Source organism: Pelobates fuscus, chromosome 5 (genome assembly GCF_036172605.1).
Source record: "Pelobates fuscus isolate aPelFus1 chromosome 5, aPelFus1.pri, whole genome shotgun sequence".
In the NCBI taxonomy this organism is placed as follows: Eukaryota; Metazoa; Chordata; class Amphibia; order Anura; family Pelobatidae; genus Pelobates; species Pelobates fuscus.
In genome coordinates this window covers 192132136-192150786 of record NC_086321.1, presented here as the reverse complement: position 1 = coordinate 192150786, position 18651 = coordinate 192132136, and the positions used below count along the sequence as shown (strand labels likewise).

At 41.1% G+C, this 18651-nt stretch overlaps 1 protein-coding gene across 2 annotated transcripts in view; it reads left to right on the top strand.

Annotated features, from left to right (window-relative positions):
- The window catches only part of CARMIL3 (capping protein regulator and myosin 1 linker 3), a 99738-nt gene that overhangs the window by 67610 nt on the left and 13477 nt on the right, over nucleotides 1–18651 (top strand). For both annotated transcript variants that reach the window (XM_063454867.1, XM_063454868.1), the window contains 14 exons: nucleotides 575–644; nucleotides 936–1017; nucleotides 1459–1555; nucleotides 1767–1821; nucleotides 10916–11088; nucleotides 12743–12811; nucleotides 13100–13193; nucleotides 13564–13659; nucleotides 13735–13863; nucleotides 14291–14404; nucleotides 14527–14699; nucleotides 15493–15580; nucleotides 16136–16258; nucleotides 16464–16527. In XM_063454867.1, coding sequence (XP_063310937.1) covers nucleotides 575–644; nucleotides 936–1017; nucleotides 1459–1555; nucleotides 1767–1821; nucleotides 10916–11088; nucleotides 12743–12811; nucleotides 13100–13193; nucleotides 13564–13659; nucleotides 13735–13863; nucleotides 14291–14404; nucleotides 14527–14699; nucleotides 15493–15580; nucleotides 16136–16258; nucleotides 16464–16527 — 1427 coding nt within the window. The remainder of the gene's footprint in view (nucleotides 1–574; nucleotides 645–935; nucleotides 1018–1458; nucleotides 1556–1766; nucleotides 1822–10915; nucleotides 11089–12742; nucleotides 12812–13099; nucleotides 13194–13563; nucleotides 13660–13734; nucleotides 13864–14290; nucleotides 14405–14526; nucleotides 14700–15492; nucleotides 15581–16135; nucleotides 16259–16463; nucleotides 16528–18651) is intronic.

Genomic DNA, 18651 nt, shown 5'->3' with positions numbered 1-18651 from the left:
AATGGATGCACTAGAATTGATGTTTATTCAAAGAAAAGAACTGTCATAGTTTATGTATGTATCTGTTTGTTTGTTAGTTCTTTACATGAGAAACATTAGTTTTAGTATTTGGTCTGTCAATTGTGAGGATTTTTTCCTAATGGATACAAATGCAGAAAGATAAGTCCTGCGCTCACTCCCATCACTGGGCGGCTGCAAATGACTACAGTACACATCAGCCCCAATATATAGTAAAAACCAAAGAAAAACAAGTTACCTGCGCTCTCTCCTTAATCCCTATGTATTTTAAACAAATGGAGGTTTTTTCCTAATGTCTTCATTTTTCAAGCTATTGTTGTGTAAATGTAGGGACTATTTTACTGCATGTGATTTGTTGTTTTGATTACAATGAAAAGTGACAAAACAAGTAGAAAAGTGATAAAACTATAAATGCAATGCAATGGTGTTATAAGGGAAAATGCATTGAGTGTTACAAAGGATGTAAAGAAAATAAGTAAGTAATGCCCAGTATAACTGTGACAAAATTATTGAAAAGCCAAATAATTAATTTTCATTTCTCCCTTCTCGCTTGCAGAGCTCTGCTACAAGGACTTTGCTCAAATACTCACATCCAGGACTTGCACCTCGATCTAAGCAGCTGTGAAGTAAGGGTGCTGCAGATGTGCAGATAAAATAGGTGTAGTGTTTGTTGGTCTTGTGTATAGTATAATGATTGTTTTTGTCGGACTCTATACTTCATATAAAATATAGATAGATGGAAAGAGATAGACTGACATTTTGTAGGAGAAAACAGGATAGTTATAAGAACTGGCAAAGAAACAGACATGGATCTCAACAATTATTTTTTTTTTCTGTCTCCTTGTCTATTTGCTGTTTATTTTGGTTGCACTTCTTTCTGGACTCCTGTCTCCCAAACATTAATCCATTCTTTTTAGCTGCGCTCTGCAGGTGCTCAGATTTTACAGGAATTGTTTCCTCCAATCAGTAGCATTGGCAGTCTGAATATATCCGATAATGGTAAGAACCAGTTTTGCAAATTCTTTGACATTTCCTCTTTTGCACAATTGCATTAATATAGAAAAGGACACATAATTTTAAGTAACCTTTAATATGTCGACTTTTGATTCTCCCATTATCTCATATTCTGTCACGCTCCCTTTTTTGTTAGTTTATTCATGGCTATCAGTTTGTTTGTTATAATGTGTCTTTTGAAGTCTCTATCTGTCCTCAGAGTTACTCACAAACCTGATAATTGTGGAGAATTGACCAGGGTATTGATTTTTCTTTGGAAAATATATCTGAATTAGAAATATTAGCATGTTTAGTCTAAAATGTCCAGTACCCTTTTCAAATCTGCATAATTCCTGTTTTAATTAAAAGCCCTGCCTGGTAACCTCTCTCACATTTTCCTTTGTGTTTTCAACTGTTCTTTTGATACTTATTTTTTTTTCCTGCCAGGGTTGGATTCTCATTTGATGTCTCTTATCCCAGCTCTTGGGAGAAATAGACATCTCAAGCATCTCTCTCTGGGTAGGAACTTCTCTGTTAAGTCACGGTAAGTTCGTCATAGTAGGGTATATTAGAGGCAGAAGAGGCAGGGGAAATAGCAGCAAAGAGAGCAACAAGGGATGGTGAAGCATGTTTATTAAGGAATTTATTGTAACGCTGAAGTTAAATCAGTAATAATAAGTTATGTAGTAATTGTTAACTAATGTTAATAGTAGAAAAGAACAGTTCTGTGCGTTTAAAGATTTTTCTACTTTCAGAGTCCTGGAGGAGATTCTACAGCGTATAGTTAATGTTCTTCAGGATGAAGACTGTGTGAGTAGTAATAAAACAGAATCCCACTATGTGTGTATAAAAATGTATTAAATGCTTATAAAAGCTAAACATGAAAATATATAGAGGTAACTATCATTTGCCAAAGCAATGTCAGGGTTATGGATTAGTTACACTGTAGGAAAAAATATTAAATTGAGAAATATTTTCCCCTTCAGTTTTTCCTTCCATAAGTTCACTAGGCCATGCTATTGTCTACTCATGTTACAATAAAATACAATCTTAAACAATATTTTCTTAAACCCATGACAGAGTATGCCAGGACTGTTATGCAGCAGCTTTGCCTATCTTCTGTTGACAGCATATCCATCATATTAAACATGCAAGATATTTCATGTTGTCAGTGGTTGTTAACTCAGGCTGTGATGCTGTCATAGAAAGCCAATACTTCTTAAAGGAACATTCCAAAAACCATAATCACAACAGCGCGCTGTAGTAGTAATGGTTCCAGGAGTTCTGTGGTGCTTCCCCATTGTAAGGAGTCAAACTGTTTTCGAATGGTTTGGCTTCTTAGCTGGGGTCCACCAGGTTCTGTCTACCTCCACTACCCTCTGTTACATATAGGGCTTAATGTGTGCCCTACATAGACAAAAATACAGTGTCAGAATGTAAGCCAAGGTCAAGGATTCCAGAAGTACTCATAAACAGGCCGGGGTCTGGGATACCATAAAAAGAAGAACAGCCTAAACTAAGCTGGATCAGCAACAAGAACACTAAAAAATTCAGAACATACTTTTGGGTAATAAATACCATGACAGGGCAATTACCCCAAGGAAGAGGGTAATTACCCTGTCATGGTATCTGATGCTGTCCAGTAGAATGATGGTTATAGGGATAACCATCATTCTACTGGACAGCATCATCACCCTGGGCCAAATTACACAAAGGTGTGTGACCTGAGAAGGGAGTCAGATCTATCCCACAATTATGACCCTATAAATGTAGTCTATAAAAACACACATTAATTCAGAGTCCTGTAACCTTATGGACTCCTTTACTATGCGTGGGGTTGCCATAGAAACCCAAGAACATTGCGTGAGCACGTCCAGTATTGAAAGCAGTAAAATACTTAGTTGCTTCCAAGTTGGGGGGAGTTCAGCAAGATGGGAGAGTCACAGGACCCCGAATATCAAGGCTGCCTTGCTACTCCCACTGGAGGTATGACACCTTTAGCCTAGAGACGGAATGTCCTAAGTTAGAACTTGCTTTCAACGCAATGCAGAGGCTACCTTATTGGCTCCGATTGGCAGCTGGTTACTCTCTGTTAATGAGCTAAGACCTGGACAGGTCTTAGCTTGGGAAAGCTAATGGGAGTTCGTACTTAGGAACTTCCAACTCATAGCCCAAAGTAGTGGTGGCAAATGAGGCAAATGGTTTAATGACTTATGATGGGTGGGCTCCAGGACACTACTGGCACTCTAATCACTACAGCACACTGTAGTGATGTTGCTTGGAGTGTTCCTTTAACCCCTTAAGGACACATGTCATGTCTGACATGTCATGATTCCCTTTTATTCCAGATGTTTGGTCCTTAAGGGGTTAAGGGGGTAAAACTCCACCTTAGCCAAAAGTTTAATTCTGAGGATACAACATTAGACACAAGTGTGTTCCAGCATTGTGGGCTGCTCCTAGGAACTCTCTAATGAGAGAATGCATCGGGATTCACTGCAGCATCAAGTACACACTAAACATTAATGAGGAAACCCCTCATGAAATAATTAATGGTATGCTTTGCCAGGTCAGAAAAAAACCTCATATAAAACCAGTAGCATACCTCAAACTGGATTAAATCTTAAAAGTGTAATGCTAATGGGGAAAGTGAGAGACGTATAAGGGTTTTAGAGAAGCATGTTATGGAATCTTGGCAGAACTAGCCTCCCTGTTGTTGAAGAGAAAGTATGTAAGAAAGTGGTTTATTGGATATTTTAGTTTTGGCACATTTCATAAAGTGAATACAAAAAAGTTAAACAGATAAACCAGGCACTTCTGGCATAGAACAAACAAACACTGGAATCATCCCTAAATAATTCAACACTGACACTATTATTCACTAGACTGAGAAGGAGAGTTCAAAGTGAATTTCAAATCTAAGGTCAAAATAGCTAAAATGCCAGCTACACTTTCAGTTTGGCTACACTGGCCTTAAATTTGAATTCTCACTTTATTAAATAATACTGTTTGTCTCCTCCCCCTTTGCCTGTTTCTATGTTCACCCTTCATATACCAATTCTCACTTTAATAAATAACCCTGCATTATATGTAGATTTTTTTCATATGGTCAGGGTAAGATTTAACCCATTTGCGCATTTAGGGCATGTTCTTTTTTCCCGAATGGCATGGGCTTTAACAATGTTAGGGCATAATGACACATCCTAACTTCAATGCCGGTGAAGTCCCCCAACTTATACTTACCTTACCAGAGCCAATCTGCTAGTAATTATGATCATGAAGAAAGTTCCGTATTTTTCAGTAAAGCATGGAATTTAAATGACAAAGACCTTGAATGCAAGCTACCTTTTTATATATATGTATATATATATATATGTATATATATATATATATATATATATATATATATATATATATATATATATATACACACAGCTGTAATCAAAATGATTCAACCCCCATGAAAATCAGGTTTATTTTAAAAATGTACAGACTTTCAGCTGTTTGCAATGAACAAATCAAACAAAAGCAATTGAAATAGCTCAACACAACGAATACCTCAAGTGGTTTCCCCAAATCCAAATAAAAATGTAACTTATGAATTCTACAGTCTCAAAATGATTCAACCCCCTCAATAGAATCCCTCACAACAGCACAAATATGAAAAACGGGTGTTGTGTCTAGCACACCTGATGCAACTAATCAATAATACCTGAACTGGTTAGGGGTTTGTATAGTGTCACGCTTGACTTCATGTTAGAAATATGGCTAAGTCAAAAGTGTTATGGGCAAATGCAAATATTAGAATGAAACGTCGTATTTCTTAAACTGTGTACTTTGTTTATAAGAGATATTGCAAACTGAAAATATTTCTTTAATAAATGACCTCTTACCCATATTCAGTGAATAAGATGTTCAGACTGTAGGAAGCCATCTTGTCCAAAGTTAGTGTAAATTCCCCAAATCTGGAAATTTCCCATGAAGTGTGAACTTACGTTTTAGTATAAACAATAGATAAGATGTTCAGACTTTAAGACGCCATCTTGTCCTAAGTTAGTGAATTTCCGATGACGTGTGCACTTACGTTTTAGTTATGGCCTTGTATCTTTGCCAAGTTAAGGGAGGTCCTAAAATGGACATCTAAGATATAAATATGTGTACCTTTTAAATGTTAAGACACACAGAGAAGAGATTTGGAGACACTGTCGCTCCATATAATGACTGAGAGATGTTGACATGTTCAAGAGGGTATGTTATTCTATTTAAAATGATATTTGCAAGCATCTAGTTTAATTTTATAAACTCTGCTATAAATTATTGTAATGGATTTTATATGTCTATATTTATATTTTTGTTACACATAAAATTATGGCTAAGATATCTGTATGGTTAACCCTGCTAAGTTCTATGCGTCAAGACGTTATAGTGGTAAATAGGGGAACCAGCTGCGGTTACAAAGTTAAGAGTAGAGATCATCACCCTCCACAAACAAGGACAAGATACATAAAGATAGCAAAAGCACTAAATGTTCCTAGAAACACTGTTGGAAGCATAGTTTGCAAGTTCAAATTTGAAGGAACAGTGGTTACACTACCTGGACTGGGCAGAAAAAGGAAGCTATCTAAGCTGCAACCAGATTTCTGAGAAGGCATGTTGTCAAAAACCCTTGAGTGATTGCAAAATATCTGCAGGAAGACTTGGTGGCAACAGGCAGGGAGATTTCAGTGAGCACAGTCAGGCATATGCTCAAAATCATATAAATAAGCAGTTTGTGGCGCGATGAAACAAAACTGGAACTTTTTAGGCCAATGGATCAGCGGTATGTCTGAAGGAAGAAGAATGAAAAGAACACTCTGCCTACATGTATGCATGGTGGTGGCTTGGTGACGTTCTGGGGCTGCTTTGCATCCTCTGCCACTGGAAACCTGCTGTGTGTGGAAGGCAAGATGGGTTCATTGAAGCATCAGGAAATCCTAGGAGAAGACGTCATGCCGTCTGTTAGGAGGCTAAAGTTTGGGCGTCATTGGACCTTCCAGCAAGACAATGAAAAAGTCCTGGAAAATTTTACAGTGGCCACCACAGTGACCTGACTTGAACCCCATAGAAAATCTCTGATGGGAATTAAAATAGGCAGTTGCAGAAAACTAAGAATATTACTGAACTGGAGGCCATTGCTCATGAGCAATGGGATAACATTCCTCAGGAACACTGCAGGAAGCTGGTGTCTGGCTATGCACTTTTTTTGCAGCAAGTAACAAAAAGGCGCTCTACTCAGGGGCGTACCTAGAGCATTTGGCACCCGGGGCGGACCCTGAGTGTGGCACCCCCCCATAATAAAAATGTAAGAAAACACCCACAATTTTTTGCTTTCCTATGGACTGTTTGAATGTGCGCGCAGCGCTTGCCGCATTCGGCTCCACTCGGGAGCTGACGTCGGCAGGGGAGAAGAGGTCACCCCTTAAAACCCATTCAGCCACTTACCTTTCTCCAACGTCGGGCTCCCTCGGCGCTGGTGACCTCTCCTCCCCCTGCCGACGTTAGATCCGAATGCGCATGCGCGGCAAGAGCCGCACGTGCATTCAAACTGCCCATAGTAAAGCATTACTCAATGCTTTCCTATGGACGTCCAGCGTCTTCTCACGGTGAGTTTTACAGTGAGAATTGCGGAAGCGCCTCTAGCGGCTGTCAGTGAGACAGCCACTAGAGGCTGGAATAACCCTCAGTGAAACATATGTTTTCAGCTGCAGGGTTAAAACTAAAGGGACCTGGCACCCATACCACTTTATTGAGCGGATCCTTAGAAATAGCATAGGAAAGGGATTTGAGTTCAAAAGATGTAGCGGCTAGGGCAGAGGTTTTGTAGAAGGGGGCCAGGGCAGGGGTTTTGTATAAATGCGCCATTTTTGTAGAAGGGGGAAGACCAGTGCTTTTGTAGAAAGGGGCTGGTGAGAAACTTCTAGAAAACTCTGCCCCTTTCTACAAAGCCCCTGGTCTCGCCCCTTCTAGAAAACCCCTGCCCTTCGCCCTTCATATAAAAACCCTGCACACTGATCACATAAATTTCATACACTCCGTACACATAAAAACCCTGCACCCCGATCACATAAATTTCATACACTCCCTACCGTGTTTCCCCGAAAATAGGACCTACCCCGAAAATAAGCCCTAGCCGAATTTTCGGGGTGGGCTGCAATATAAGCCCTACCCCGAAAATAAGACCTAGGCATTTTACCTTTGCGGCCCAGCGGGACTTCCTTCTTCTATGAGGAGGGGGAGGAGCGTTGCGGGCCGCGGCATCGCGCAGCGTGATGACGACGTGCGCAGCGTGATGACGACGTGCGCAGCGCCGTCAGTCTGCCTTCACGGATCTTCAACGGAAGGATCCATTCCGGGCGGTGAGGCACCCAGTGGTCGGACTCTTTGAACTGTGAGTAGATACCGGTATTTTATGTCTGGGACTTAATTAATTAAAGGGGGGGGTGAATTATATAAGGGGGGTGGTGAATTAATTAAAGGGGGTGTGAATTAATTAAAGGGAGGGTGGATTAATTAAAGGGGTGGTGGATTAATTAGAGGGGGGGTGTGGATTAATTAGAGGGGGTGTGGATTAATTAGAGGGGGTGTGGATTAATTAGAGGGGGTGTGTGGATTAATTAGAGGGGGGGTGGATTAATTAGAGGGGGTGTGTGGATTAATTAGAGGGGGTGTGTGGATTAGAGGGGGGTGGATTAATTAGAGGGGGTGGATTAATTAGAGGGGGTGGATTTATTAAAGAGGGGGGTGGATTAATTAAAGGGGGGTGGATTAATTAAAGGGAGGGTGGATTAATTAAAGGGGTGGTGGATTAATTAAAGGGGTGGTGGATTAATTAAAGGGGTGGTGGATTAATTAGAGGGGGTGGATTAATTAGAGGGAGGGTGAATTAATTAAAAGGGGGGTGGATTAATTAAAGGGGGGGTGGATTAATTAAAGGGGTGGTGGATTAATTAGAGGGGGGTGTGGATTAATTAAAGGGGGTGGATTTATTAAAGAGGGGGGTGGATTAATTAAAGGGGGGGTGGATTAATTAGAGGGGGTGGATTTATTAAAGGGGGGTGGATTAATTAGAGGGGGTGGATTAATTAAAGGGGGGGTTCAATGTACATACCGGTACCGTAAATAAATAAGCCCTACCCTGAAAATAAGCCCTAGTGTGTTTTGTGTGACTAAAATTAATATAAGACCCGGTTTTATTTTCGGAGAAACACGGTACACATAAAAAACCCTGCACATCCCCCTTAATTAAAAAAAAAAACTTTCACAACCCCCCTAACAAAAAAACATGCACCCCCCCCTTAATAAAAACCCTGCACACCCCCTTAATAAAAAACAAAAATCTGCAGTGCACATCCTCCCTTAATAAATAAAATACTGCAACCCCCTTAATAAAAAAAAAACCTGCACCCCCGTGCTGCACCCCCTTTAATTAATCCACATCCCCTTTAATTAATCCACCCCCTCTAATTAATCCACCCCCCCTTTAATTAATCCACCCCCCTCTAATTAATCCACCCCCTCTAATTAATCCACCCCCTCTATTTAATACACCCCTCTAATTAATACACCCCCTCTAATTAATACACCCCCTCTAATTAATCCACCCCCTCTAATTAATACACCCCCCTTTAATTAATACACCCCCTCTAATTAATACACCCCCCTCTAATTAATACACCCCCCTAATTAATAAACCCCCCCTTTAATTAATCCACCCCCCCCTAATTAATCCACCCCCCTCTAATTAATCCACCCCCTCTATTTAATACACCCCTCTAATTAATACACCCCCTCTAATTAATACACCCCCCTCTAATTAATACACCCCCCTTTAATTAATACACCCCCCCTCTAATTAATACACCCCCCTTTAATTAATACACCCTCCTCTAATTAATACACCCCCCTCTAATTAATCCACCCCCTCTAATTAATACACCCCCTCTACATAATCCACCCCCTCTAATTAATACACCCCCATCTAATTAATCCACCCCATCTAATTAATCCACCCCCTCTAATTAATACACCCCCTCTACTTAATCCACCCCCTCTAATTAATACACCCCCCTCTAATTAATACACCCCCTCTAATTAATACACCCCCCTCTAATTAATACACCCCTTCTAATTAATACACCCCCTTTAATTAATACACCCCTCTAATTAATACACCCCTCTAATTAATCCACCCCCTCTAATTAATCCACCCCCTCTAATTAATAAACCCCTCTACATAATCCACCCCCCTCTAATTAATACACCCCCTCTAATTAATACACCCCCCTCTAATTAATCCACCCCATCTAATTAATACACCCCCTCTAATTAATACACTCCCTCTACATAATCCACCCCCTCTAATTAATACACCCCCTCTAATTAATACACCCCCCTCTAATTAATACACCCCCCTCTAATTAATCCACCCCCTCTAATTAATACACCCCCTCTAATTAATCCACCCCCTCTAATTAATCCACCCCCCTCTAATTAATCCACCCCCTCTAATTAATACACCCCCCTCTAATTAATACACCCCCTCTAATTAATACACCCCCCTCTAATTAATACACCCCTTCTAATTAATACACCCCCTTTAATTAATACACCCCTCTAATTAATACACCCCTCTAATTAATCCACCCCCTCTAATTAATCCACCCCCTCTAATTAATAAACCCCCTCTACATAATCCACCCCCCTCTAATTAATCCACCCCCTCTAATTAATACACCCCCCTCTAATTAATCCACCCCATCTAATTAATACACCCCCCTCTAATTAATCCACCCCCCTCTAATTAATACACCCCCTCTAATTAATACACCCCCCTCTAATTAATACACCCCCTCTAATTAATACACCCCCCCTTTAATTAATACACCCCCCCTTTAATTAATACACCCCTCTAATTAATCCACCCTCTCTAATTAATACACCCCCCTTTAATTAATCCACCCCTCTAATTAATACACCCCTCTAATTAATACACCCCCTCTAATTAATCCACCCCCCTCTAATTAATCCACCCCCCTCTAATTAATCCACCCCCCTTTAATTAATACACCCCCTTTAATTAATCCACCCCCCTTTAAGTAATCCACCCCTCTAATTAATACACCCCCTCTAATTAATACACCCCCTCTAATTAATACAACCCCCTCTAATTAATACACCCCCCTTTAATTAATCCACCCCCCCTCTAATTAATACACCCCCCCTTTAATGAATCCACCCCCCCCTCTAATTAATTCAGCCCCAGACATAAAATAACTACTTTATACTTACATTTTGATGATGCCTTGCTTGCCCGCCGAGTCCGACCACTGGGTGCCTCACCACCCGGAAATGGATCTTTCCGCTGAAGATCCGTGAAGGCGGACTGACGGCACATCACGTTGCGCGACGCCGCGGCCCGCAACGCTCCTCCCCCTCCTCCTCATAAAGAAGGAAGTCCCGCCGGTGTTTGGCCGCAAAGGTGCTGCGGCTGTGCGCAGCGTAATGATGGAGGGTGACACATGACACTGGAAGTCATGGCACCCCCCCTAGTCAGTGACACCCGGGGCGGGCCGCCCCCCCCCCCCCTTAGTACGCCACTGGCTCTATTAAGTACTAAAGATGCTTGCCATGAAGGTGTTGAATAATTTTGAGACAGGAGAAGTCATTATAAGCAGTCGCCACTTGAATAATTCATTGTGTTGAGTTATTTAAAATGTTGAAAATCTGGAAATTTTGACCATAAACCTGATTTTCAATTGGGGTTTAATAATTTTGGTTACAACTGCACAGTAGTTGTTTTATTTCCTTCTTTTCATGTTCCATATATCCTTTTTTCTTACAAACTCGTGTATCCCCCTCTGTTTCACAGTCCCTGCAGTCTCTTTCTCTTGCTGACTCCCGTTTAAAGTCTCGTACCTGCATTGTTCTGAATGCTCTGGGAAGTAACACATCACTGCACGAGCTGGATATAAGTGGTAACAGCATGTCGGATATTGGAGCGAAAATGTTGGGGAAAACCTTACAGATAAATACAACATTAAGGTGAGATGAGTGACACTACCATGTGTACTTAAAACCAAATAGTAAGTCATTTCAGAAGGTGCCTCTTTACTTACTGTTCTCAGTCGACATATAATTTTTGTTTGGCGCTGCAGAATATGTTGGCACTATATCAATTATTTTAATAATTTTAAAGTAGCAAAAATAATAAATATTACGCACTGGCATTGAGCCACAGGCTGTTCTACTCTTGCTAGTTGTACTGTGTTACCAGGTCTCTGTTTATAATTATTTCTAAACACTGTTTTTATGGAATTGCAACTACAAGCCAACATTTACAAAGAAACCATAAAAAAAGGCATGCAACCATCAATAACCCCAGAGCATCCACAACATATATCATGTCATTGATCAGTTAGTAACAGTGTTTGCACTGCAGTGAGCACTGTCGTACATACCGCGGTCACAGGGGTCGCAGCTGCGACCGGGCCTGTCACTCCAGGGGGCCCGGCCGCCCTGCAGACCCCTTCGACCGCAATCATCATTTGCGGCACTGACCGGTGTGGCAAACCGCCAGGGCCAACGGCCAAGGGGAACATCAGTTGGCCCATGCTGTCAGAGCCACCCGATGGAGATGGATTGTCAGGGGGCCCAGTCTACGCTGGGCGTTTTAACAGAGCGACCGGGCCCTCTGTGATGTGAACTCTGACTCCCACCAGCCTGAGCCACCACTGGACTCCAGGGAAAGTCACCCTCCTGCACCTAAAAGTTAGGAAAGAGGAGGGTGACTTAAATATTATGTGTGTGTGTGTGTGTGTGTGTTTGTTTGTATGTATGTGTCTTTGTATGTATGTCTTGTGTGTGTGTGTCTGTCTGTCTGTGACTGTCTCTGTATTTGACTGTCTATCTATCTGTCTGTATGTATGTGTCTTTGTATGTATGTGTGTCTTGTGTGTGCCTGTCTGTTTTTATGTATGTATGTATGTATGTGTCTTGTGTGTGTGTCTGTCTGTATGTATGTGTGCCTGTCTATTTGTATGTATGAGTCTTTGTATGTATGTCGTGTGTGTGTGTGTGTGTGTGTGTGTCTGTCTGTATGTGTCTGTCTATCTGTCTGCATGTATGTGTCTTTGTATGTATGTGTGTCTTGTGTCTGTCTCTATGTATGTGTGTGTCTGTCTGTGTCTGTGCCTGTCTGTTTTTATTTATGTATGTGTCTTTGTATGTATGTGTCTGTCTGTATGTATGTGTGCCTGTCTGTCTATTTGTATGTATGTGTGTCTTGTCTGTATGTATGTGTGCCCCTGATGGTATGTATGTATCTTTGTATGTATGTGTCGTGTGTGTATGTATGTGTCTGTGTCTCTGTATGTATGTATGTGTGTGTGTGTGTCTGTCAGTCTGTCGGGGGGGAAGTTAGAGGGTGGGAGGAGGGGGGACCCGTGGATCAGTTTTGCATCTGGGCCCAATGGGTTATGTGTACGCCACTGGCAGTGAGTTAAACAGGGTTTTGTCATTGTATAGGGTGAGCTAATACTTTCAGGGAGAATTCAAAGTGGATTTCAAATCTTAAAAATAAATAGGTCAAAATAACTAAATTGAGAAAATCTCTACGCCAGTTATGCTTTCAGTTGCTTTCAGATGTCCACTTTATATACAATCTGATTATATCTCTAATTACCCTTCCACCTTTTAGATCTGTACTCTGGGACAGGAATGCAGTTACAGCATCAGGTTTTATGGATGTTGCTCGAGCTCTGGAGAAGTAAGTGGTAAATTGGTAAATAAAATATTTTCTTCTTCTATAATTTATATACCAAGTAGAATCATGCCCTCAGTAGCTAGTTATATACCAAATAACAACACTTACCTCTTTATAGTAGGAATTGAGCCTCATTAAGCATAAGGCCTCCCAATCTCCAGTGTGATAACTTGTCTTTCATGCTTCCCCAAAACCTGAATACCTCTCTCATGTTATTTTTATCCTCTGATCATCTGCTCTCTCATGTAACCCCAACACCTGGGTCTCTTTTATCTGGGTATCTTCTCACAGAAATCGAAGCCTACGTTTTATGTCCTTCCCCGTGGGAGATATCTGTCAGGCGTATCAGAAACATCCCGAGAGAGCGGAGAGTGCCTGGAGGAAGGTGACAGACCACAAACTTGAGACTGAACTCTCTAAAATAAGACTTTTCCCTCATCCTTGCATTGTCTCCTTCACACTCATTTGGGACCTAATGCCTCACCTTGTTCTGTGCCAAATGGCACCCCTTCATTTTGCATCTTTAATTCTTCTGGAATAAATAAGCTCTCTCTGTCTGTGCTCTTTGAGAACTCCTCTTCTTCCTCTAATGGGAGAAGTTCTCCTTTCCTCCTGCATTCTCACTTCTTGACAATTCACTCATCTTGTGCTCTCACTGGAAAATACATTCACACCCCAATAGTCTCTTTTCCAGGCCCTCCCTCCCCATACAGTTTTCTCACTCTTTGTTCTCCGTCTCTCATGTTGTCTCTTAGATTCACAGCTGTCTCTTGCGGAACTCTCAGACTGTGGTTATCTCTGACCAGAGAGCACTGCGTCTCCAGCAAGGTGTCACAAATAGTGCAGAGCAGGTATTAAGCCTTTTGTTTAGTTGCCTCTCATAGTCTGTTTGCTCTAAGTTTAAATAATGTGTCTTTGGGTCTCAGATGTTGCAGACGCTTTCTGTGATGATACATGACCATATTAATGTTCTACGTTCCTGTGATCTTGACACTGTCCAAGAAGACATCCTGTGTGCAAGACAGCTCCTCCGAGATGCTAAAAACTGTCGAGCCGTGAGTTCTTTTCACGTAATCACTTCTCTGTTCCCACTTGATGATTTGTCTGACTAGGAGAAACGTGCCATATACATTATTATTAGTATTCTTATACCTGTGGGACTACATCAGCCAATCTTCATGTGTAAGATGGTGGGGATGAAAGGCTGTCATGAAATGAAACAAACTAGTATCATTATACAGATTAATAGTCACAGTTAGTCACATAGTCACAGTTAAAGACAATACTGGTAAATATGGATGAACATAGAAAGTAAATTAAAAAAACATTTGTAACTCCTCTGGTCAACCTCCCATCAAAAATAACTTTTTTAAATCACAAAAATTGAGGGGAATGAAAGGGTGTCTTAAATTCCCATGCAAAACTCCTGCCTGGGCTATTATTGCTCTGATCATTTATAGATTCCATTATTTTTTTCTACAGTTGTTGCCACGTCTCTTGGAAGCAGGCAGTTGGCTGTCTCCTTCAGGACCTGCTCAACGCCTTTTAGAGACAGTTTCATTTGAGCTGTCTCGAGCAGTAGATAGAGAACTGCAGGTACAAAAAGAGCTGAATATTCCTTACTTTTGGTAGAAGAGGTGTCCTGATATACCTCGTTTTTTTTTCATCCTACCTCACTATGCACATGGCATTTCTTGATATGTAATTTTCCTTTTCAGAACATTGCAGACTCCATGTGGGAAGCAACTCAGGACTTGTTCCCGGGGGCAGCACGTGATGCCCAGAGAGGAAGTGCAATGCTGTGCAGACTGAGGGAGCAGCATGGGCTCAGCCTTCCCCATATCCGAGATATGCTTCGGCAAGTGGGGAATGAGATACACAGTAAGCTGAGGTGAGCAGGTAACAAGGACACAGGAGGCGGCTATAAAGCAAAAAGAAACAGATCTAATAAAGCAATTGAGGTTATTACAGAGCAATCTGATGTAGGGAGGTAGAGAAGAACACAGAACAAGTGAATAGGGGGTGGTGTAAGATTAACAGAGAATTATTTATTCCATATTTATGATTTCTTAGGCACTATATAATGTAAATAATCTCTAAAACCAAATGTAACAAAACACTTACTTAAATATTATAAATACATGTTTCAATCACACACAATCACACTTCTTCAGATCTCTGTACCAAAATACACAAAGTAATAAAAGGTGTGGATGTAACTAAGAGAATATAAAAAATTAAATGCAATTCCATTAAATAGACAGCTCCTCCCAGAACCACCTTGACATTTGAACAACATAATTAACTCAAAATACATAAAAGGAGGTGTAATAGTTATTTGGTTGAACCATTTGACATTGCTATTTCAAAAGTAAAGCCACCTTGTGGGCATTAGACTGCCAATTCTGGCCATAATGGAAAAAACACAAATGTGAGATATGAAAAGGCACACACAGGCACTTAAATTTCAAATATCAAAGCTACGGAGATCAATGCTGCTTTCAAGTGATTGAAATTGATAGCTGCACCTGAGGCAGATTAAAAAGTAAGCAAGTGTTCTTTGAAAGAAATGTACAAAATTTGTGTTAGGAGATTCTAGCCAAGCTACGCTCAGGTTTCTGAACTGAGTGATAGCATGCACTTTAAATATAGAATTGTGATATTTTCATGTTGTGTTGTTGCAGGGCTGCACAACTTTCACTCATGACACGTCTCAGCAATTCTGTTCTGGAACAAGTGTTACAAGAAATGCAAAGAACACACAGGAAACTGGTAATGTGTGACTGAGAGACCCAGGCAGCTTTGGATAGTATGAAAGAGCATGAGATTAGGATGAGTACATTCATATAGTGTCATCTTGATCACTAATTATTACCACTGAATTAAAAAAAAAATCTCATCTGATTCACTGACAGCCTTATCCACTAAAACACTTATGGGGTTATAAACTAAATTTGTAATTGAAGAGAATCTACAAGTGAATTGCAGGTTTTAGGCCAAAATAAGAGTCTACATTTTTGCACCTCATTTTGGCCAACAATTTGTAATTCCCTGGTCAACTCTCAACAATTCCTAGTTTAATGAATAAACCCTTAAGAAATATTTGGAGCTCCTTAATTTGTGAACCTTGAGAACAATCTCCTGAGTGATCAGTGTGCTTATCTATTGCCAAGCAAAATCGGCTGAATTTCCTCCATATATACTAACGATTGGCATGAGATATTATATGTGATACAGCATGAAGCAAGAAAGGAGGCAAATATAATCCTAAATAGTATGTACCTTCAATATATTCTACTCTTTCATCTCCAATCTCCAAAACCTCAGTCCCGTCACAGATCGCAGCTACAGAGTCTGATGGAGGAGGAACAGAGGTATCTAGGATATCTTCCCCAGACGCCCCCAAGGAATAAACAGGAAACTCATGAGGGAGAGATGTACACCAGCATTGTAAGCAATAAGAGCACCACACGTGTGATCACCACACCTACATCTTCTTTATTGGTTACTATTATTGGTTTATTTGAAATGTGGGAACATATGTGCTAACATGTTCTGTCCTGGTAAATGCATAACATCAGTGGCTCGGTTCATTGTAGAAAAATGTATTTTGTCTTCGATAGGCTCCTTCTCTCACTCTTGTATATTTTTGCAGGATACAATGGTGATAAAAAAACGTCTTCAAGGCAGGAAAATTCGACCAGTTTCTGCATTTATCAGTGAGATATTTTTTTTTTTTTTTAACATATTCTTTTCCATAAAGTACTACTTATGTACGCCTTTATTTGTGCTTACTGCATTCTCCTCCAGGAAAGTGGATAAGCTGATAAAGTTGTGCTCAAAAGTTTGCATTCCCTGGCAGAAATTGTGAAATTGTGGCATTGATTTTGAAAATACGACTGATCATGCAACAAAATGTCTTTTATTGAAGGATAGTGATCATATGAAGCCATTTATTATCACATAGTTGTTTGGCTCATTTTTAAATCATAATGATAACAGAAATCACCCAAATGGCCCCGATCAAAAGTTTACATACCCTCGAATGATTGGCCTTGTTACACACACAAGGTGACACACACAGGTTAAAATGGCAATTTCCCACACCTGTTGCTTTTTAAATTGCAGTTGGTGTCTGTGTATAAATACTCAATGAGTTTGTTAGCTCTCACATGGATGCACTGAGCAGGCTAGATACTGAGCCATGGGGAGCAGAAAATAACTGTCAAAAGACCTGCGTAACAAGGTAATAGAACTTTATAAAGATGGAAAAGTATATAAAAAGATATCCAAAGCCTTGAAAATGATAGTCAGTAGTACTGTTCAATAATTTATTAAGAAGTGGAAATCTCTTGAGGGATCTCTTGATACCAAGCCAAGGTCAGGTAGACCAAGAAAGATTTCAGCGACAACGGCCAGAAGAATTGTTCGGGATACAAACAATTTTTCGGGATACAAAGGACTATACTTACGACTATACTTGAACAAAAATTAGCTGCATGGTCAACTTGCCAGAAAAAGGCCTTCACTGCGCCAAAGCCACAAAAAAGCCCAGTTACAATGTTGCCGATAACCCCTTGACACGCCTCACAGCTTCTGGCACACTGTACTTTGGAGTGACGAAACCAAAATAGAGCTTTATGGTCACAACCATAAGTGCTATGTTTGGAGAGGGGTCAACAAGGCTTATAGGGAAAAGAATACCATCCCCACTGTGAAGCATGGTGGTGGCTCACTGATGTTTTGTGGCTGTGTAAGCTCTAAACGCATGGGGAATGTTGTGAAAATTGATGGCAAGATGAATGCAGACTGTTATCCGAAAATACTGGGAGATAATTTGCATTCTTCTGCACGAAGGCTGCATATGTGACGCTCTTGGACTTTCCAGCATGACAATGACCCTAAGGACAAGGCCAGGTTGACTCTCCTGTGGTTACAGCAGAAAAAGGTGAAAGTTCTGGAGTGGCCATCACAGTCGGTCGGTGAGTGGTCCTGGGATGCTGTTTGCTTCCCCAGTTGAAGGGGGGAATCCGAGCAGGAGTGTTATGAGCAGGCTTCTGAACAGGGGATTTGCTAGCAGGCTGAACCCCATCAGCTGTCATTATGGATTGCCTCCTCCGCACGTTCCACCAAAACCTCCAACCTATGGCGTCAAACGCGGCATGGAACCTCTCTTCACAGCTTTGCATCGAAGACTGTGTGGCATGCTGGGCGGTAGCGGCCATTTTATTCAGGCCGCGTGGGAGCCTTCTGCACTGGGGTCACCCTGGAGCCGCTGGAAGGTGAGTATGCACTGCTTGGTGGGGACCGGGAACACCCCCGCCGGCCCAAAGGGGGGTGGAAGACGGGCCTCGTTGGTTGGTAGATTAGGCCAGGCAGCCCCGGACAAGAGATCGTCCGCTTCCCTAGCTGGTAAAACACACCAGGCCTCAGCCAGTTGGAGGACACCGCACTCACACGTCAACAGTTGTCAGACTCAATTACCGCTCATAAGGTGCCAGACTGCGATATCAGTGGCAGGGTATTGATTTGCATGAGTATAAAATCATAAGATTTATCAGCAGCTGAGCCTTGCTGCGTCCTCACAATATGGTGGTCAGGCCCCGCCCCCATTTATGTAATATTTTAACATAATCATATTATTTTATTAAATAAATTTGAGGGACATGCCTGACAACCCAGGCAGAAAGTCCAGAGAATTTAATTTGCAAGCAGTATATTTAACCCTGTAACTTTCCAAGACACCATTAAAACCTGTACATGGGGGGTACTGTTTTACTAGGTAGACTTCGCTGAACACAAATATTAGTGTTTCAAAACGGTAAATTGTATTACAACAATGA